Source organism: Cylas formicarius, unplaced genomic scaffold, assembly GCF_029955315.1.
Source record: "Cylas formicarius isolate icCylForm1 unplaced genomic scaffold, icCylForm1.1 PGA_scaffold_5__7_contigs__length_24384050, whole genome shotgun sequence".
Lineage (NCBI taxonomy): Eukaryota > Metazoa > Arthropoda > Insecta > Coleoptera > Brentidae > Cylas > Cylas formicarius.
In genome coordinates, this window is record NW_026844341.1 from 14,241,702 (window position 1) to 14,265,454 (window position 23,753).

Here is a 23,753-nt window from a genome sequence, read left to right on the forward strand (position 1 = left end):
TAAACGAATTCGCGACAAAGTAAAAGAGTTACAACCAGAACACGATATATTATTTTTGCACTGCATTATTCATCAAGAAGTGCTATGCAGAAAAGTTTTGAAATTGAATCACGTCGTTACTGTTGTGATGAAAGTTGTGAATTTTATCCGAGGACGTACCGTAAATCATCGACAGTTTGTTGAATTTTTGAAAGTAATTGAAAGTGACTTCTACGAAATTTCTTATTACACTGAAGTGAGATGGCTTAGCATTGGTAAAGTTTTGGACAGATTTCAATATTTGCTTGATGAAATAGTATCCTTCTTCTCGATAAAAGAAAAACTACATGATTTTCCTGAAATGCAATATAAATGTTAAATTATAATAACTATGTTTCAATATAAAATAATTTGTATCGTTAAGACATAAATAAGTAACAAAATAAAATCTTTCATTGACTGGTTTATCTAATAGCTATTTATTTACAATAATATTTCTTTAAAAATTACGTGACATATTTTATTCAAAATGAAATGATACTTAGTGTTTTTGTCAAAAAAAAAAAAATTGGCAGGGAAAAAACTCCATCCAAAACATCCGCTTGTGCAAAGCACTACATTGTAGGCTATCATATTGTTTCCTATAAGATAAAATTTCAAATTTCAACGGAGGACCGCTTATACCATTGCAAGACATTTTCCATAACATTATGTCGCCGTATGCTGAGGTCCCAGAAGACCCCAACAGGACACTCGCCGGATTTTATAGAATTAGCAATACCCTCCAAGAATAAAGTAACTGCTTGAATGGAGGAACTTCTACTTCGGGAACCGTAATTATTATTATTTGTTTCACTACCTTTTTTATGTAATGGAATAATCTTTCAAATTTTTTGAACTGAAGGAAATTTTCCTCACAGAAGGATAAATTTACTAGGTGGGTAAATGGCTTTATAATGAATATTAAGATGCCCTTAATCAAAAAATTCGTTATATCATCGCATCCAGCAAAGTGTTTACCTTTAAACTTTTAATAAGTACATGTCTCTGGTTATTTCCAAAGGAGCCGCCCTGAGGATCTTCAATTTTTTTATTATTTTTCCACGTTCCACGTTGGATTTTGCTATATTTTCAGAATTAACAATTTTTTGCTGATAAAAGCTTTTCTTTATGTTGTTTACTAACTTGTTGTGCTCAATTTTACCCAACCTATACCTGTCTCGCCATTACAAGCCAATCAAAGTATTTATATTTGATGTTGCTTTAACTAATAACATTCGTATGTAAATTCTTAACTTTTATCCTGCAGATTTTGGAAAAAAAATTCTAGGATGCAACTGAAAGTTTTTTTATACAATACAATGTATATAATATGCTCATTCAAAAACCCGTTAACCTCTATTTTTGATATTTATGACAGGAAATGATAAAAATTAAAGTTTCACTTAGTTGACCAAAGGTCGTCATTTTTGTCATTTGTCCTTTCATTACAGTAGAGACTCGATTATCAGGAACAATTGAAGCAAGAGTTAATCCAGACTAGTAAAACATCCTAATTATCCAATTTTCTATTTTTATCCAAATACATTTTAAAAAATACTAAACTTTATTCCCAAATGTCGTCAAAACAAGTATAATGTATTTAAGAATAAGTGTATAAATATTATTATTATATATATTATAAATGTTACAATATCACATTATTCACATATTCGGAGATGTTATATTGTCTTCTAAGTGAAATAACTGAAGAATGCTTAACTATGACCGATCTAGTGTTTATGGTTACTTTTTTCCATGAATTATAGAGTAAAGATACTGAATCCGTAAGATCTTAATACATTTGCGAAAATTCACCTTGGATAATCTGATTGTGATACATAGGTTGGCTCAAAGCTTTGGTGAAAATTATTCCATCTTCAATAACTAATTCTTGCCCACAGCAATGATATCATTCAACTTTTCTCCAAGTTTTTGGTCTTTTGATTTCACTCGTTTGTAAAACGATTTGGAAAATCCATCCTTAAAAATGGGTATAGTTTAGTTCTTGAACGCCCTTGGCTTCACTGTTTGTCCAATCACAAGAAGCCTAACTTTACGGGCACCATCAACGTTAGTGCAAACTAGAAACGTGTTTCGTTTTTTGTTTGATTTTCAGCCTGACACTGTCGCTCCCTTGCTGTGAACTAAAGTTTTATCAGGTTATAACTTCCAAAAAAGTCCTGGCTCGTCTGCGTAATAAATGTGCTGACGAAGAAGATCGTGAACTTTTATTGCTTCCCTGAGTTTAGCAATAAAAGAACTAACAACGGTTTTATCATTTGATAAGTACTCGGAGCAGATTTTAGGATGCATTAATCTGTGTTTTTTTTTTATAATTAAGAACCCGTGCAAAAAATCTGTTTTATAAACGTTCTGCAGTAGTTGTCGAGCTTTAGCCGCTAGTAATTGAAAAGAAAATGAAATACGTTTGCATTGTTACCCAAGATGCTAGGAACACTCTTCTCCTTCCATCACTGGATGTTCTGCTTGCCGTAAAGTTTTACGAGAACCGGGCCCATAATGCCAAATTTCAATAAATTTTAAATATGGAAGAGTAAGGCATTATTGTCGAACAGCAGGTTGAAAAATAAAATAATCTTATCACCTTTTTATTTTATCTTTCTTTTTTCCTATATCGGCAATAGTAGACGTTCGGACGCAGTGCCGTAAGGCAAGTGATTTACCACTAACACCATCGAATCTCCACTGTATTTATTTTGACGTCTTTGTTACATTGTTAAACATCTACTATATAAACAATAACAGTAATTATTAAGATGATTGTAAAACAGGCGTGGTTAACTACATTATTTATTTAATTATTTTATTTGGCAAAATGATTCGAATGGCCACCATTTATTTCTAAACATAGGCGATAGCGATAATTTGTGGTAATGGTTGGTACTTTGGCAAAGAAACTGCCGCAATACTATTTCCAAATCTTCTAGATTGGAGGATTGCGTCGGTTGTTTGATTTATAAACAAACGACGAAGAAGGAATTCAGAAGATTTTTATATAGTAAAATGATTGACATTTATAATATTTAATTTATTGCTAATTCCGTTTATAATATGAATGTTGTCTTGCCTAGTACAAAAAAAATATTGTTTAAATGACCCCATAAAAAAGTTTACAATATTTTCTGTAACCGCAATGGGTCTTTGGATAATAAATGGGTTCTAAAATTAACATTTTTCCAAAACGTCACAATTATGAAATAATTGGAACTTTAAAACAACATTTGTATTTAATATTTTGTGTAAAAAGACCACTTTATATCAAATTTAATTTTTTTGATTTTTTTTCGTACCCTGGAAAAACAACATTTGTATTTCACATTTTCTGCAAAAAGACCACTTCACTCTATCAAATTTGGAATTTTTTTGAATTTTTTTCGTATCCTGTTGAAACAACATTTGTAATTAAAATTTTGTGTAATGAGACCACTCTACATAAAATTTTGTGTTTTTTAGAATTTTTTCTTATACTGTTAAAACAACATTTGTAATTAAAATTTTGTGTACTCTATATCAAATGTTGTACTTTTTAAAAATTTTTTCGTATCCCAACATTTGTATTTAACATTTTGTGCAAGACCATTTTACTATATATTAAATTTTGTATATTTTTATAATATATTATGCAACAAGTGCGGTAAACGGCATTTGACTCACGAGTTTATTTGACACGAGCGGAGCGTGTGTTTAATAAACGAGTCAGTTAAAAACCGAACGTGTTGCATACTTTTTCTGCGACCGTTAGTAATGTGTTCACTGACATGACTGTCAGAATTGACAAACATCAAAATTCAAATAGTGGGATCTCCGAAAACATCCGAAACCTCCCAAACCCGCGCGGTAAAATCCCGGAAATATCCGAAGTGCCTCGGATTCGTGGGAAAAGAAACTGACGTGGTAAAGTGACGCTTCCCGCACGCTATATCGGTGGGTAATTAGATATTTTACAGACGGGAGTAGAAAAAATTCTTGTCCTACTCTGTGCAATTTTAATTACTTAAATTCCATATAAAAGCAACAACATGCCAATAAAAAAAAGAAAGCTGGTTACTGTCCTGGCACAACGGAACACACTGTATACATAAAAATACTATAAATAAAATATATACTGAGGGTCAAAACTTTTTCTATTTAACTCTTTTTCGTCAGAGTCGAACTTATTGAGATAAGGTAGAGTGACTATTGAAAGACTCTTCCTAAGCACAGTTTTAACAATTTTTGCTAACAGACTAGTAACAGTAATATTGCGATAAGTATCCCTACATTTTCTACAACCAAACTTAAATATAGGACTTAACCTATTTTAAATTTTAAAAACTTTTAATGATTAGGCATTTCTTTATGTTTTAATATTATTTGTTGCATTGTTTTGTAAAGTCTTGCACTCTCTATCGCGATTGTCAGGATGTTTCTTTCTGATTATGTACACATTCTCCTTTTTTTATTAATTTTTAAAGGTGCTTGGTCATCCACTTATTCGCATGTAATAAGGATATTTATAAGCTCTATTTTCTCAATAAACAGTGCTCTAAACTTGTTGCGGTCTAATCTTTTAACTCCGTTCCCTACTTTTGATTGATGTTAAATACTAGTTTGTTATGATCAGACAAAGTATTGTCTGCAATCGCTATGAGGCGACAACATTTGAAGCTTGCTTGGTTAACTATTACGTAGTCTAAAATATAGTTCTCGAGTATTGGATTACTCGAGTAGCATGATCAGGTTCAATAATATGTTTGATAAAATAATTATTTAGTAACAACGTATTTTTCAGGCTTAAATTTATAATGAAGCCAACTACTATGATGTGGTTCTTTGGAAACCTTGTAGGCATATTCTCGAAAATCTTTAAAAAATGAACTTAGTATCGCGATCTACTTTTTGACCCACGCTGCATATTTTCTTTTTACTGCAAACTCAAAAAAATAGATATTTTTTATAAATTTTTCATCTAAAACGACTTAGACAGTCAGAAATAGTATCCTCACCTTCCTTTCGTTTCGCCCCTCTCATGCGTACACCAAATAACTCAAAGTTTCTTTTACTGAAAGTTTTCAGAAAACATCTGGACGCCGGTCGCTCTCACGGCGACAGCCGTTTCCAAAATCTAAACCGACGGGCGAAAACCAAACTCGAGGTCCTCGCGAAAAACCGCGTCGACACTTAAATCCATTTGTCCGGCACGCGTCGGAAAGTTGAAAATGCTTACAGCGACGCGAAATCAGTATTCGACGCTTCCACGGTCGAACTGCAACTGAAAATGTTGTCCGCTCTTCCTACATATTCCAGGCAGCCGGCAGGACCCTCCGTTATCTATACCGGGAGGCATACGTTGAAAGGATTTGGGCCGCCTTTCTTTCGGGATTAAGTCTACGAGATACCACGAAACGCGTGTTTTGTCTGTTTGTCGTTTGTGTCTAACGTCTAGGAATTTTTTGCCGTCGTCCGCCACGCTTGACTGTTCTAATCGGTAGCAGTAAGTTGAAAGATATAAATATTAAAAATTTACAAAATACAGTTTTAAAATAAGTCAATAAAAACTAAAGACATACATTAGAGACCAAAAGTCAGGATAATTCTTGAACGCTATATAAAACTTTACTAACCAACCATTGCTTGATTTCAAGTTTAAATATCTTTGTTTTAAGAGACTTTATATACAATAGGAGTTTATTAAAAAAATATAGAGTGTCTTTGAAATATTTTCAATTGCTAAATAAAAACCAACATCTTAGTTTACAACGTGTAATAACAAATTGAAATAACGCTCATACTGGCTTCGTAGCCGAACCAAACCAGAAGTAATCGCCTACCGAAGTGTATTCATTGGAACATTCATTGTACAAATACCTAGGGATTACAATACATACCACAGGCAGGCAACTTCATACTCTCCTATATAGTAAAAATTTATTTATCATAACCTTCATAAACCTTCACACACGGACACAATCATACATAACAGCCCAAATCACCCGTATGACTGCATTTCACTCTTTTATACACAGACTTCTTAATATGTCACTCTCAACAGAAAATTACAACAAAGAACTTAATGTCATTAAACAAATTGCACTGAACAACGGCTACAATCCGTCCATTATAGATACAATTATAAATAAAAAACAAATCCAGACAACAGTAAACTCTATTTATCCGGAACCCAATACAGAACACGAACATTTAAAACCATTACATACATAGTGAAAAAGTTTCAAAACATTTGTGAAAATGTGGTTTAAAAATATCTTTCAGAACTAACAACACAATAAGAAAAAATTTTAAAAAACAATAAAACGAAATTTCCAAAATCCCAAAAATCAGGTGTCTACAGGTTGAAATGCGGATCTTGTCCTAAAATTTTTATTGGACAAACAGGTAGATCTTTCAAGAAGCGCATTAACGAACATTAAAGAGCGTTTAAAAACAATAGGCTAGATTCTAATTATGCTACACACTTAAACACAGAAAAACACATTTTTGACGACAATTTTGATATTTTACATACAGCCACAAAAAGTAGAAAATTAAATTTATTGGTAGCCATGGAGATTAACAAAATGAGACATTCTAATATATTGCTTAACGATGCATTATAGAACTTAAATTCTCACAACAACAATAATTAAAGTTTTATGGTCATGGCAGGTAGTTTATAAATATTACATTTGATAAAGACACGGTGTTGTCGAAACAATCATCATGTCAAAATATATAATTTCGTGAAAATCTGAACTTTTAGTTCTTATTTATTTTGATAAATGGATTTCCATCAAGTAAAAGCCACCTCAGTTCAACTCCTATATAGTGTTCATGTTAAATGCGACATTCTATACAGGATGACTTAACCATAGAGTAAAGATCATTATCTCATTGGTTTCAAAAGTTGCGAGGAGATGGAATACAAAAGTTGTAAGAATTGTTAAGATTAAATCTAAATTATTTTAAAGTACTCAAAAAATCGCGAAGAATACATAAATATATTAAATGCAACGATATTTTAATTTGGTGCTACATGGTGTTTGAAATAAACAAATTTATTTGGATTATCTTACAAAAACCTAAAACTTATTTCGTCGTATTTTGAATACTTTTCGATTTATTTTGACTTTTCCAATATTTACCCTTCTTTCAGTTTACGACTACACTATATTATTATTTGGCCATGACAAATCTAATAGCCAACAGTTAACATTAAAAAATGAATAGAAAGAATATTGTTGAAGCCGTAGATAAAGCAGCAATTTGACTATTACTATTACTACAAACGAATGTCTGATCAATGTAAGAGAGCCGTCACTAACAATCACGGTTATATTTATTGGGAGTAAGAGATACAGAATCAGTTGTACTTAGCATTTATTAATTTAAGTAGCACGCCCACACTCGGAAATAGATTCATGTATTTTTGTGAAATAATAGATTAGGGTGTTTCTTAATGATATGCGACTATTTAAGTAGTTGAATCTATATGGCAACTGTCTGAAGAGCTGCCTTCCAAAGACGCCAATTCTATGTTGTTTTGTAATTTTTGACAATTTTTAACAACTCACATTTTAGATCATTTTCTGGGTATTTAGTCCGCTTACTGCGTAGCCAATTGACAATTTCTTCTTTTCTTGTCGACGCGTTTGGTACACCTTCACTTAGTCTAGAATGATATTGTGCATTATCGAAAATAGTTAAAGGCAGCCTTCCGAGTTTCGGCAGCAGTTTTTCAAAAATGCGACCCTGTTTTGTAGTAGAAACTACTGTAATTGTCCTCTATCTCTATCGAGTGTACGACACCGGGTCATAATAGACAAAGGTAGAACACTGGCAGGCAAATGAGTGGGTTTTAGCATTCTTCCATCACCATCTCTCTTGGTTTTTAATGGTATGGCTATTAACTGCATCATAATTGGGAAAAGTAGCTTCATTGAAAAACATTATTTTAGAGAAAAAAAATTGGAACGCCTTCTTCTTGCTTCATTTAGAACGGTGCAGAGTGTACTCTGTATTCAAAATCACGGTCTAGAAGTTCTTGCTGTAGTTCCATATGGAAAGGTGTTGTGGTTTCGGGTGGTGCAATTAACGGTAAATTTGGATGTATCACTTGAAGGCTACTGATCTGGTGCTTATCTTGAACTTGAAGTAGAACTACCAGTTCTGTTTTCTCATTGGTAGCCTTCCGGTTTACCACTTTCCATTTTTCATATTCATTACCAGCACTGGTATCAATCGGTTCCATTAAACAATGAAGATACTGTCTCGTTGGTACTTCGCCTGGTGAAGTCTTTCTGTTGACAAAGTAGTTTTTCCACCTCACCCAGTATAAGAATCATTTCAATTAATTCAGGTTTAGGAAAATCTCTACTTAGCTTTTTTTAATTTGCTGTTGTGAGGTAAAAATTTGACTAATGTTATAGCAATTATAATATTAGTCAGAATAGTAGGTTGTCGATTTTGGTAAGACCTTTCAGAAAAAATAATATTATTTATGGTGAAAATCGAAATTTTTCAATTTAAAATCATCCAGATATATTCGTGTATCTTGGGCACCCTGTAGCATCTAATTAAAGTTCCGTTGCATATATCTTTGACGTCATATTCAAATAACGCCAATGATTGCGCCAAAAATATTGACTAGTTGACTCACTGTGTATCTATTATTGAAAAAAATTATGGAGAAACTTCTTCAATCCGTTGTTTATCAAAAAGCTCGCTCCGCTCATATTGCAAATTTATGTGTCGATTGTTAAGTCAGAGTCATTTCCAGAAAATTACTTTCGCGTTGTTTCCATCGTCATGCTAATTAAATGACAGAGGTACTAGATAATTCTTCTGACGCTGCGTGTTGCGAATTACGATACTACTACGATAATTACCGAGTGTGGTGTACTCGATCACTAACAACGACAATTTTCGAAGACTCCATAGAGTTTTTCAGCTCGTACAACGACGAGTGAGTATTCGTTGCACCGAAAATATGCTAACAGCGTCTCAAGACGGGCAATTATAACCAATAGAAGTCGAATTTAGCCTCTTCCTGTTTGTGTTACGGCAATTGTTGCCTGCGCATTGTCGCATACTTAAAGTGTGTCCATCTGAATTTTTATTTCTCTGAGCTATTTGTAAAAATAGAATTAGAAATGAAAGAATATTTGTAAACCAAAACATGACAAATACGGAGAGAAAAGGAAAGTGGCCAAGCAAGAACTGGAGGAGAGTAAACAAGATTTTTTTTTGAAAAATGGTCGCTGGGCGGGGCAAGTTCGTAGTGCGTAGCTCGAAGCAGCTTTGTATTTCCAAAAGCCGTTTCGCGGTTTCTTGTCGTAGAGAGACGCATTGTTTTTCTATCGTGATCGATATAATTTTACTGAGCCGACACCTTGTATGAAGTGACTTTCACTTTCACTTTCAAAATTATGGGAAACTTTGGTAAATATAAACATTTGGACCAGTAATAGTGATTTACACATAGAATATTTTTATTCAAATATCTCGCCCACCCTGTATAATAGACAAGAACAGTAAAATTTGTGCAAACCAAATTATCCCATCTTTTTTGACGTTTTTCATTTATAATCAAGAATTTACCCACAAAACGGTTTTTTTTTATGATTTTTTACATTTTTTTCGAATAGAGTATCATTCATCATATCATATCAGTCATCGCGATTGGAGTGTGCGAGAGGAAAAGCGATTTTCATATGGATTTTTTCAAGTATCTCGAGCAGCGTAGGTGATAGACGAAGACCGCAAATACAAAAATTGTAGCTCTGAATACAAATTTTGATTGACGGCAAATAACAGTTTTGGGGATTTTTTTTTCTCTAAACCAAAATAACCCGAAAAATATTTCAAATTTATTAAAAAAATACTTCTCGATATTTGAGCGTGCCCAGTTTCACAGCTTAAATGTAGGTATGGACTGCTTCTCTGCCATATCTGAAGTCGCCAACTGCAAATTTAGTTCACCTATTACGTTTTTTCATATTGCACGTAATATCGCGAACACCCTGTACAATAGGTGAATATCTTAAATACAGAACTTTTAGCTGTCTTTCAGTTATCAGTTATCGCCAATTTTCAATGTAGGGGGACTCATTTCTCAGTTTTTTTTAAATATGCGGCGCACCCTGTACATTTTTCAAAAATTGTCAAGAATAAATTTTATGAAGCGGAATCTTGTGCGTCTTTTTGTTCACGAATTTTGTCGGTGTCATTAACGGTTTTCGATAATTTAGTCTATTTTTAAAAAATGTTTCCTGACCCCCAGCTCCCCCAATTTCAACAGGTTCCGTCAATGAACCAAGCTTCAAATGTGTGCCAAATTTGAAGTCGATAGCTTCAAATTTTGGACAATTATTGTGTTTCATACCAATGCCCAAAAAACAGTATAAAATCGAAAGAAAAAGATGGCTGGCAATGTCCGATCGCCGCCATTTTCAAATGCCTTATGCACCTAGTGGACAATAGGAAAATTAAAACAAAAACGACGAGACAAACGAAAATGGTCCAATGTTAATAGAATTTGTTAAAGAAAAATATATGACAATTGAAAGTACGTATTTTCAAATAAAAGAAATACATAAAGAAACCTGAAGACCTTTTCTCTTATTAGGAATACAAACAAAACAAGAAAATGGATGGAAATTAAATATTAAATACAATTCGAACAGATTGCAGAATAAAAAAAAGGTAAAAAACACACACAAAAAAATGGAAGATATACTGATATAGAAGATATGTGGAAGAGAATAAATACAGAAATGATACAGAAGATTCATGAACTTAAAAATGAAGAAAAGTGCAACAAACAAGAAAAACGAAATCGAAAGAAATAAAGCAAATGTTCAAACACAACACACAAGCCATGAAGAACAGAGAATAAGATGTAACTAATAATACATAATAATAAGCTTATTCAGTAGAGAACGATAATTATAAAAAAGTTAGATAGATAGAAATAAATTTGTTGAGATGCTTTTTAAAAGCACTTAACATGATGAATCTCTGCCTTAAATCCTCACTTAGGGAATTACAAAAATGGGTCAGCAAAAATGTGCAATATCTTTGACTGATTTCCATTTATATTTTCTTCTTGTAAGAACGATTTATATTTTGTAGTTCGGTTTTGTTTTTCAAAATGTTTAAAACCGTTGTTTTAAAAAGCACTTAACTTGTTTTTAAAAATTTCAACTCCTTAAATAGAAGAATATTTTCTAGATTTTTGGAAAACGATTTTTAGCAAACATTTTTCTATAATTTTCAATTTTTCAGTACTCCTCCCTATCCCAAAATACCATATTGTAAACGTGACAGCACTAATGCATAATCAGTTAAACCAGTGTTTACTGAAGTCATTTTCCACTAATCTCAAGAAGCATCTTAATATAAGAAAACTTGTTCATCCTCCAAAGCAAATGGTATCTAACGTGATACAAATTATTTAATAATATTGGTCCTACCTTGCCTGAACCCATATTGATTTTTATTTAACATTTTGTTTTGCTCTAGAAACTGGACTAACTTTAAGGACCTACTCAAAAATTGTGTCGCTTTTTTTGTATAGTCGTTTTACAATAGAGATTTTAAAATCTTCAGGGCAGTTTCCCGTTTCAAAAATCTATTTATTAAGTAAGATAATGGTTGTAGTGTTTCCGTTATCGAAACTAGGTGATTTTTTGAATTTCAGTGATTCAATAGTTGTATTATTTCTTTAGAGTAAAAATATTAAAAGAAAAAAGCGAAAGTGTGATGCACAGTGCTTAGAAGAAATGCAAAATAACTACCAAAATAATGAAATGCGAAAAATGTATATGGGCAAGGAACAAAAAAGAAGCTATCCAGTAAAACGTCAAATTTCCAAAGATAAAGAGAGCAAATTATTAGCAGATGAAAGAGAAATATTAGCGCGCTGGATGTTAAACTTACAAATAAAGTTCTAAGGAATCGTTAGATAACCATATTGCAGAACTAGAAGATGGAACGATTGAAGAGTTAAAAAATATTAATGGCAACTTAAGAACAACAAAGACAATATTACAGCGGAAATGATTAACTATGGAGGCGAAAAACTCGTTGCTCTCATGCATAAACTCACGAAAGAAATATTTAAGCTGAAGATTTTGAGAAGCAATGGAAAGGTCAATACTATTTCCTATTTAAAAGAAAGGTGACCGATCTGAATGTGAGAATTGTAAAGAAGTAGCGCTATTAAATATAACCTATCCTTGGAAAATCAGGTGCCGATTTAAAAAGGATAGATCAGTAGTGGATCAAATTTTCGACTTTAAACAAGCTCTCGCCAGAACAAAAAGAAATAAGATATTTAAAGAGTTAGCAGTAGATAGCAAGCTCGTTACAATGATCAAACTAACATTCTAGAAGCCGAAATGCCTTATAAGAATGTGAGCCAGCATAACTGATAGTTTTGAGCCAAGAGAAGAGACTAATATATCTTAAAATGCACCAATATCTGACATTTGCCGACGATTTTGTATTTATGTATATCAAACAAATTACTCGACATGCACTAAGAAGGAAGCTGGCAAAGATGGGCAGTTTAAGTCAAATTATTTACCTACTTAGTTGTAGAATTTACTAAAAAATCCAACCTAAAACAAAAAATTCAAAGCAGGGTATTCAAAAGAAACAAATGTATATATGGATTTAGAAAATTACTTAATAGAAAATTGCTGTCTAGAAGTGTAAAACTAAGATTTTACAGGTTAGTCCTGAGATCTATTGTTATTTGGAAGCGGAACACGGAAAATGAACAAAAAGAAAGAAACAGTATGGAACTGCAAGAGCTATTAGACCAACGTTACATTGTTGGCAAAGCAAAAATAAAGCCAACGAAAAAAGACAGATTACCCAAAAAATATTAGAGTGTGGAATTGGAGGGAGCAGGAGGAGAGGCAGACCTAAAGTGAGATGGATGGACAAGGTGATCAAGGACATAAATGAACTAGTGATTAACAACTGCAGAACGAAAGCAGCCAGGAAATAATGGAAAAACAAAGTCAACTAATCCATGGGCTTTCTAGGCCTGCATTATCATTTATGGAAAATGTTCCTCAATGCCTATTTATTTTATTAATATTTTGGAAGTTCCACCTTTAATAGACAAATTATTTTTTTTTTACGATTTTCTTCCTAACATGCGAATGACCACGAGGTGTGCCACAGTTTCTGTGGAGTTTATTTTTTGTTTTTCAATCTTTGAGTTGCGTACCATTCGTCAGTTCGTTCAACTGTCTTCTTGATGAGTGTTCTCGCTGCATAAAAGAGACTCCCCCCTTTCTTGACCTGCTTCACGACGCTGGATCGAGTGAGATTTAGCGACGTATAAAATATATAATTTCTATTGGTTTGCCTTTCTACTTAAAGGGAGCCAAATGAGAGGTTTGTAAAAACATTTGGGGCAAGGTGTGGGGAAAATATAAAAAATACATATAAATAAATCAAAGCTTGCACTACCAGGAACAGAACATTTTTTTATAGTATGCGACATATTTTTGAATATTTGATATTTGAATATAGAATTTATTGATTTTTTATTAAGAAAATTTTTCTATTATAGATAGTAGAACATTCTGCATCTTTTGGAGTTAATTAAAAACAATTTTCTTAGATTTTTCGGAGTTGAGATTTTATAGTCTGACTGCTCACATGCTGTAGATTCTATATTATTTTTTTATTATTTTCAAATAATTGATTAAAATTCAAATTAAAATTATAAATAATCTCGCAATCTAACGTATATGTTGTTGTCTGAACTGAAGTAGTACTGTTTTAGTATTTTTTTTTCTTTTTGGTAAATAGCTTGACCTACCAATAAGTACTCCATGTGCGGTATGCACACAAACAAATAAACCAATATATGTTTGTTTTATGTTATAAGTTATAGTTTATGAAGGAGCCATGGTTATGCGCCGAGCGCATAGATTTGTCTAAACTATTGTTTAAACACGTACGCTGGCAGTTTTTATTTAAAATTTAAAATATTAAGCGTGCAAATTGACTCTTATACACTTTTTATCAAACTATAGTCATTTGTCTTACTTTTCCATCCCATCCAATGAAGGAGAAATGTAACCCAAAGTAATATTGACAGTATTCGAAATATAGGGGCGTCTCGTTTGAATTCAATCGAATCTGTATTTCTTAACGAAAAATAAAATTTATTGTGCCGAAGCCAGAAACGTTTCATTATTATCGAAAAATGTTTAATTTACTGCCAAAAAGTGCCAGTGAAATCTCTCACCTTCCAACTTTTAAAAAAGAAGTTTGTTGTTCAGCGATACCATTATATACAGGGCGAGTCAACGATAGAGCATAGTTGATTAGGTCATTGGTTTCAAAAGTAGCTTAGAATGCACAATTTAAAATTGTACAGGGTGTCTTAAAAAAGCGTGACGAATAAAACATACATTTTTTAAAAATTTTGTTTTGAATTCGTTTTGAAATTCAACTTTTTATTAATAGTAATACATTTCTAAACCTTAAATTAAAATATTGGAAAAACTATTCGATTTAGGGGCACGATTATTAATAGAATTGTTGAAGAATTTCGAAACAAATTTAAAATACAACTTGAGAATACGATGTTTCGTTTAACAAAATCAATGTTTTATTCGTCGCGCTTTTTTGAGCGACCCTGTATACTTTCAAATAGTTTTAAATCGTGCATGTTAACAATATTTGCAACTATTGTATTTATCATTTTCTGATAGCTTTTGAAACCAATAAGTTAATCTATTGTTGTACATTAGACAAATTTGAAATGTACTATTTGGTTTGTGGTTTTTAATTTATAAACTGTTATTTACAATCAACATATTTCAACCCTGTTTAGTGTTAAATATATGACTTGTCTTATTTATAAAATTAATTAAAAATGGAATACAATCTGTACCAACATAGACCGAGACTTACTAGTAGTTACAAACTCACCCATTTCGTATAATCAAATAATACTACACGCAACAATAAGAGTGAGGGGGTGGGGCACTCGCAACACGGAGTTCCATTCACGATTATGTTAACACAACAATGTGGTTGCCGTGGCAACTGAGAAAATCCCTTATTTTCGCGTGCACCGCTCGAAACGGTTTCGTGACATCGCAATGCTTCCGCACGATTTTCCCATAAACTTGAAATAAGTTTTAGTGGTTGCACCATATAAACTTCTGTTTTGGTTCTTCTTGCAGTGTCATAGGGCTCTACATTGTGGAATATCTAGTTCTATTTATTTATTTATTTCAATGGCTGACCCAATTTTCCAAAATAAGATGCAATATAAGTATAAATAAAAATAAAAATATTTTTTACGTTATCTTCGAGTAACAGTAATATCAAATATGTGCAATCTAAGGAATGGTGCTATAGTAATTTTTTTGCGAATATAAAAACTTACGTTTTTTTAGAAAATGTAATATATTGGAAAAACGATTAGTTTTAAAAATGTTGAAGAATTTCGAAACAAATTCAAAACAAAGTTTAAAAATAGTGTGTTAAAAAATGTGCATTTTATTAGTCCCGCTTTTTGAGCCACCCAGTATATTTTTATACATTACAGTATATATATTACCAATGCTCAGATACTCTGACCTCTTGTCGGCTACAGAAAATTTGACCATATATCCGGAGCATTCAAGAAATTGCTTAAAAATAAAAAATGTTGTCAAGCATCACTTTCTTTGCTCTTTAAAACCTGTGATATAAAGCTCCAGCATTCCTAAATATTTCAATGACAAATTAGCATTTAGAAAATCAATTCATGACCTGAATCTGAGAAATTTCAATGATGTTCTGTAATTTTGTTCAACTCCTTAGATTACGTTCTCAAATCAAAGTTTCTTGGTCCATGCAAAACTTTTAGCTTTTATTTAAAAAGACGATTACTTCTTCCCGAGCGAAATAACAAAATTATAAAGCTCAAATGTAAATTTATATGTGATAATAAGGTTCTTCTTAAATGTGTAGTTTAAGGTACATATTTGTTATAGTATCATATTTACTATTACTTGAAATTTGTATATACATATGGGTGGCTCATAGGCGAGACTGCACCTATGTAATCTTAATAAAAAAATATTGACTACTTTACACTTACATGGATTGTAGCAGCGTATGTATTACAAATCAGGCGGATTTTTTTTTTAAAGTAAAACATTTCGACATTCATCAAAATTACAGACTATATAAAATTGTACAATCCCACGTCAGAAAACTACATTAACAATACCCGGATCATAAACTTATATATACATTGCTTTTTATAATGTGTATTTTATTTGTTATTATTACTTTTTTTTAAATCATGACATAATTAAAGAGTTTCAAGTTAAAACAGTTTTTATCAGATATAGCGAGACGACATCTTTCTGGTGATCATGTATATCAGAATGTAGAGTTAACAAATCTCTCCTTCTATGAATCTCCAGCAAACTGGGGTAAATAAAGAATGTAGGAACGGACATCATTTTAAAAGGGCGAAATGGCTAATGACTTTCTTTTGAAGGTGAAGGATAAAAATGATATCGCTGGAACTTCTCCAGAGCACTACCCCGTACAAGATGTGACTATGGAAAATAGCAAAGTATATCAAAAACCTACACTTCTTGTCAGTTTTAAACATAGAGTTTTCTGTTATCGCTAGATTAAGCTGGAGATTATTAGCAGCAAACCAACTTTTCCAACGTCCAAAATATTTTCATCGATAGTAAATTCAAAACAAATTACTATAACCTATAAAAGAGGTATCGGCTGCAAATATTACCATTTTGGTTGGCATCATAAAATTACAGAGATCATTAATGTGGACACAAACAATGTTGGTCCCAAGATTGGCCCTCGAAGCACCCCGTATTTGATTAGGACACTTTGAGAAATAGAGTTATTGTATAGCACGCCCTGATATCTATATTAGAAATATGATTCAGGGGAGTTTCTTGAGAAACACAATCGAAAGCCCTAGGTAAATCACACTCCGTAACAACAGAAGCGAGTTAGACTCGACGTATCTGACCAATCTCTCTTTTAGCAGGGATTCTATTACCTTAGAAAAGGTGACCACAATGGATACAGGACGATAGTTCTAAAGCTAGTCTGGAACAACTTTCTTAAAGAGGGTGAATATCTCAGAAAATTTTAAACAATCTGGGTATACATCAGCGGTTTATAAGTTCTGTGAAAGGAAATATATTCACAATTTACTTCAGCGTTATACTGCTTATGTGGGATTGGGCGGTCGGTAAGAATTGTCCCTCTCCAATACAGGCGTACCCTTTCATCTTCACAGATTGACGTTGGTACTGATAGTACGGTGTTGTATCTTGTATGTTCTTAAGTTTGACCCTTAGCGAATGGTTTACTATACCAGCAACTCTGTTGAAGGCTATTATTGTTAATATTATTATTATTATTATTATTATTATTATTATTCTGTTTATTGAAAACACACTTACAAACTCAACGGTAGAGTTGAGGGTATATACAGGTTAGTAAACAGGATATGTACACAATAGGCGCAATTTCAAAAATATACACCAACAAATACACGGCAATAGTCAGTTAACCTCTGCACCGTCATTCCTTGTAGCGGATCACCAGTTTAGCGGGAGTCTACTCGATTCCAGAGCTGACTTGGGAGTTGAGTATAACAGAGATTGGATGGGCTTCGGACTAGGTAAGTACTTTTCGCAGAATATGTGCTGTTCCTAATATTACTGTTTACTATATTTCAGATGCTGAATATCTGCCTGGTATTTGGTCTACATACTTCGTGAAGTCCCTCGATACGTATCCGGTGCAGCCGACAACAACAGGCAAAATTGTTAGTTTCGCTCTCCACATTCTTTGAATTTCTATAGCCTGGCACCTGTATTTCAGATTCTTCTCATCATCAGCTGGGATAGATACATCAATGAGGTAAGTGGTTTTTTCTTCTCTAATGATAATGTCCGCACGGTTAGCTGCTCCACTCTGGCCGTCCTGGTCCGGCATTGTCCTGTCCCTCTTTATAGGGTAGTCAAACATTATCGTGACTCTTCTTTCTTCGCTGGTTGTGACCTTTTCCGAATCATGCTGATACCACTGCTCCGCCTTAAGTTGGCACCGATAATATTTACATAGCTCTAAATGTATTAGCGAGCAAACTTTATTATGTCTCTCAATGAATTTGCTCTCGCTTTTTTCCTTGCACAGTCTACACTTGTTATCTTGACGCTGAAACCCATTACGGTACTAATAAACAATAGCATTGAGGGATGTTTTCCAGATGAATAAAAAGTGACAAAATTCTTCCATGGTCGCCTCATATAGACTACCTGTGCGGCAAATTGTCTTCTCAGGTTTTTGTTCTGAGACAACTGCGAGGTTCCATCTCTCGAAGCACTCTCCGTATAGTTTATTTTGCACTGTTTCATAGTGTCTTATCATATGGACTACTATTGTGGGGGAACGCAACGGAGGACGAGAGAGCCTTTAGATTGCAGAAGTCTGCGGTTCGGGTTCTTGGGGATGTTCCGCCGTCCAGCCACTGCCGCCCAATATTCAAAAAATTGAAAATATTTACGTTACCATGTATGTTTATTATCCAAACTTTAGTTGAAATCCGCTCAAATTTGTCTGCTTTTCCGACTCATGCTGGATTCACAGCTACATGACGCGAACAGCTGACGATATCATAACATTAAGATCGAGGTTGTGTACTACACAAAAAAATAAACTTAATGTAGATTTGTATAATATTTTTGTAAACACTCTTTTTCGGTCCAAAAATTTTCATGTTAAACGACTTTCCATTAAAAAATTCAAAAAATTATCAAAAAAGTTTTTTGAAGAGCATTTTTTTTCTATTATATAAACGAATTCGTTACTCATCATACACAGTAGATCTAAGTTATTTTATAAATGAATTATTCTTAGAGTGTACAAAGTTTTACTTTCTAGTTACACTGGTTTAACTGTTTATATGTAACATATTTATCTTGTTTGTATCTTCCTGACCTCAAAAATTTTTATTTATAAGTGGTGAATAAAAGATATTTATTTATTATTATTGTTGTTGTCATTATTATTATTTGCATGCCTGTTTCGACGCACCCTGTATGTGAATCGGTCTGACTCAACAGACATGCGGCGCGTTACAAATTTCTCATGAACCGTACCGCTTTAGGGTCGAATAGGGTCGGCCAAACAAAGATTTGATTTTACCTACTGCGCTAAGCTAGACGAAGGGGGTGCGTTTGGTGTCAGGGGTGTGGATAAATTTATTCGTCGAGTATGGGACGACTCTTAATACAAAGGGGGGGTTGGGAATTATGCGAGTTGGGAATTTTAAACCCTACGTTCGCTTAATTGCCATGATTGATGCCCGGCTTGCGGGTTGTAATATCTCATTAAATACGTCAAAATTATATTTTTCCAAGTTAAAAAGTGTATTCCTTCGTGTATTTCATGTCACCGGTAGTTTTTATACGAGCGGATGTCAGCTCCGGAGGTTAATACAAAAATAGAAAATTGGAGGACAAATACAAAAATAAAAAACCGATTTTATTGCTATCGTTATGTGCCAAACGACCACTGAATATATTTACTACGGCTTTTTATTGTTTAACGTGGTTAAATCACGAAACAATTGAATTAATTAAAATTATCAATAGTTAACCGTATTTTAAATATAAGTAGGACATTTTTTCATGGGCTAAACTGCTTTCTTATTGTTATGGAACGTTTCTTTATTGCCTTCAGTGCGTACTCTTTCTTAAGAAGTAAAACTGCTCAGAACAATACAGATTTTATATTACTAGGACTCCAAATGTCTGTATTCATGTATTGCATGTGTTTTAACCTCGTTTTCCCGTACTGTGGGAAGCACAAGTAATACCCCTGGATAAAATAAAAATCCTGTAGAGTTTAATGATTTGCGTTCGATTAATCTGTCTACACTCTCTAGGAGCAAAGTGAAGCAAATAGGAGCATTTCTTACTCTTTGCTGTATTTTGCCCACTAAACAATCGGTTAAATCTGGTTATAGTTGGTTTTACTTGATTTTAGCAAAGATTTTCACATGATTATTTATTAAATTATTTCACTTCTTCATTACGCATGATTCAGTGAAGTGCCTTGCAAATTCGTACCATCCCTTTTAAATGACACAACACAAGAAGAAATATTTAACGAATCATTCTCTAGGCCTTTGGCCATTTCTGTTTAAGTATATTACATCTAGATTTTCTTCATTACTGTTTTGTGATTATCAATTTTCTTCTCAACTGTATTTTTTTTCTTCTGAGAATTGCCTTAGTATTAATTTCGATTGTAATAGATTCTACGATTCTGGTACTGAATATATGCTAGTAAATAATATTAATAAATCCTCAGTGATGATATTTGGATATAACCATTAAATTGATAATATTAAAAGCAGCGTAAAATTCTCTATGAAGAACTTTTTTTAACCTTCTGATAGCAGTTGCACTTATTTAATATTAAATGTAATATAAAATTTTGATTTACTTGTTCATGCAATTTTTTGTTGATACTTATACTATTTGATTTCTACTCTTTTTATTCAATCTATAATAAGGAATTGAATTCCAGGAAAATAAGATTTTATTCTCAAAACTGTGACTTATAGGTTAAGACGTGCTTAATAAGGATTTTATTTTTAATTTTATTCTTAAAACTGCTGCTGTAATTTATAAGTTACGAGGTCTTTAAAAATACCTTATTTGTATCTTATATCACTCTTTAGAAGGATACTAAAGTCAGTGTAAAAATTAAAATATGACTTTGCATTAGATGAACGCTTCAACAATGACTCAACTATGTAGTGTATGATTGAATATCCAATACATAGGTAATATTATATATAATTTCGTGAAAATCTGATCTCTTAGTTCTTATTTATTTTGTTAAATGGATTTTCAACAAGTAAAAGACACTCAGTTCAAGTCGCTGTAATTTATAAGTTAGGAGGTCCTTCAAAATATTCATATGAAATGAATGTTGAAATCACTGTCCATTTTAAAATTTGATTATTCCTGAGTTTTGATGAGTGAATGAGTTCTTCAACAATGACTTACCTATGAAATGTGTTATTGAGTGTCCATTCTATACATAGTATTAAATGTAACATAAAATTTCAATACTTGTTTGTGTAATATTTTTGGTTATTTCTATACTTTTTTTTATTTCAACTCTTATGTTGCAAAATTTACTGCAAAAAAACGACCAAATAATGTGCAATATAATAGGGAATTGAATCATCATCAATCATCACTTTTCAAAAGGATGCTAAGTCAATTGTCAATTGTTAAATTTCATTATTCGTTAGATAAGTTCTTCAACAATGATTCACCTGTGTAATATATTATGATTCAATCTCCATTACATAGTATATACTAAATTCACTGTCAATATAAAAATTTGACTATACATTAGATGAGTGCTTCAACAATGACTTATGACTATGTAGTATATTAAATGTAAAGTAAAACTTTATGCGATATTTATTTTGGTAATATCCACACATGTTACGTAAAATTTACTGCAAAATGACGAGCAAATAATGTAAAATCTGCAATAAGGGAGCGAATTGAAGAATTATATGAATTCATTCTTAAAACTGCCACTGGACTTTATAAGTTAAGACGTCCTTAAAAATACTCAATTTTCTGTTTTAAAGTTGCGGTTTTCTTTGAAGCTAAAGCTACCTGCTGATTGATTACTTTAGCAAATTAACGCTCTCGGGAAACCTTTCAATTAACTTTCAATCGCTTTAAAAACTGTTTGTCGACTCCTAAAACTTCCGAAAAACAGAGCGATATTTCTATCAGCGAAATGGCCCTCGTTTGTTTCGACAAAGATTACGAATAAAATTGCCTCGACGAAAGGCCCCTTTCCCGATTTATTTTGCGTTCTTAACGATTTCATTAATCTTTGATAACTCGAAGTTAAATATTATCGCGTCGATTTAAATACGGCTTTACCGATGACGCACCGATTTTTCCGATTATCGCGATTTAATAATTTGTCGAAAAAAATATCTGGCACGCCGGCCTACCGTAAATAATTCGAATGTGATTAAAAATACGAACGACTTAATTCGCATCATTATTAGGGTTATTTTTAATCCACCGACGCGTTTACTAGATAAATAATATTTTCAAAATAAATCGTTATAAATAGGATTAATTTTTTTTAAATACGGTGTCGAACGATTAGTTCTCTCAATGCACGCACCGAATCCTGCCAAGGTCTGGGTGGCAGATGTCGATTTTCTGAGAATCAAAACGGAAAGTGAGGTTTTACGATGATATCTATAAAGATCAAGAACGATAAGCTACTATTTGACACAGAAAGAGAGGCTACTTACCTTTATTACACGGAAAGTGAGGTTCTAAGTTGATATCTGCGGAATTGATGTAGTTTTCCGCACAATAAGTGTGAAGAAAGTTGATTTTGACTGGAATTTCATCGGTATCGACAATAAAAGTTTACTGTATGAAATAGAAAGTAAGGTTCTACGTTGATATCTGCTGGTTTAATATCGATTTCGTCACAATAAGTGGTGGAAAAGTCCCTTTTGACTGGAACTATGTCGAAATCGAAAGGGAGAGATTACTGTGTCACAGATACCATAAGTGCCAAAAACGTTGACTGCGGCTCGAATCTGTTCAGCGACAAGAAGGAGAAGCTGCTATTTCATCGAGGAAACGTGAGTTTAGGTGCATATCTGTAACTATGGTGCTGTTTTTGGCACTGTAAGTGGCGCAAAAGTCGATTAGGACTGAAGTTTCATTAAAATCGACAAGAAAACGATACTTACACAGAAAGTGAGGTTCTAAGTTGATATTTGCGGGTTTGATGTAGATTTTAGGGACAATAACTGTCGAGAAAGTTGATTTTGACTGGAATTTGAAGCTTCGCTTCGGACTGGAACCTTATCGAAATCGACAAACAAGAAAAGGTTACTCTGTGTCACAGAAAGTAAGGTTCTAAGTTTATATCTGCAGGTTTGCTATAGTTTTCGATACAATAAGTAGTATAGTGCCGCTTTTGGTACAGTAAGTGGCGGAAAAGTCGATCTGGACTTGAATTTGATTAAAATCTACAAGAAAAGGACACTTACACAGAAAACGAAATTCTAAGTTGATATCTGCGTTTTGGATGTAGTTTTCGGTACAATAAATGTTGAGAAATTTGATTTGAACTCCAATTTAATCGATATCGAAAAGGAAAGCTTACTGCATGGCACAGAAAGTAAGGTTCTGCGATAAGATTTATGCAGGTTTAATACTGATTTCGTCGCAATAAGTGGCGGAAAAATCGCTGTTGACCGGAATATAGAGCAAAATTTTGAGTTGTAGGTTGCCGGTTTGTTGATTTTGTCGGTACAATAAGTGGCGGAAAACCAAATTTTTACTGAAACCTTATCGAAAGTGACAAGGAAGCAAGGTTCTAAGTTGATATCTGCAGGTTTGATATAGTTGTCGATACAACAAATGTCGGAAACGTTGATTTTGATCGGAACCTGATCAAAGTCAAGAAAGAGAAGAAATCTTGGTTTTAAGTGTCTATTTAGCGGTATGGTGCCGTTTTTAGTACAGTAAGTGACGGAAAGGTCGATTTGGGCTGGAGTTTGAATGAAATTGAAAAGAACATGTTACCTGCACGAAAAGTGAAGTTCTAAGTTGATATCTGCAGGTTTGATA

General features: G+C 32.9%; 1 protein-coding gene and 1 long non-coding RNA gene across 3 annotated transcripts in view; one reads left to right on the forward strand and one right to left on the reverse strand.

Moving 5' to 3' along the window:
- Nucleotides 1-5,293, reverse strand: part of LOC132702185 (aminopeptidase N) — a 33,369-nt gene extending 28,076 nt beyond the window's left edge. The window contains exon 1 of the mRNA XM_060670684.1: nt 5,028-5,293. Within this exon, the coding sequence (XP_060526667.1) occupies nt 5,028-5,052 (25 nt within the window). The 5' untranslated portion in view covers nt 5,053-5,293. The remainder of the gene's footprint in view (nt 1-5,027) is intronic.
- An 81-nt stretch (nt 5,294-5,374) lies between these two features.
- On the forward strand, nt 5,375-18,992 carry LOC132702187 (uncharacterized). Of its 2 annotated transcripts, XR_009618860.1 has the most exons (5): nt 5,375-5,515; nt 17,633-17,719; nt 17,778-17,866; nt 17,923-17,961; nt 18,311-18,992. It is a non-coding gene; the product is annotated as an uncharacterized LOC132702187 (long non-coding RNA). The 2 variants fall into 2 exon arrangements; XR_009618859.1 differs by having other exon boundaries at nt 17,778-18,992.
- Nucleotides 18,993-23,753: the final 4,761 nt, after the last annotated feature.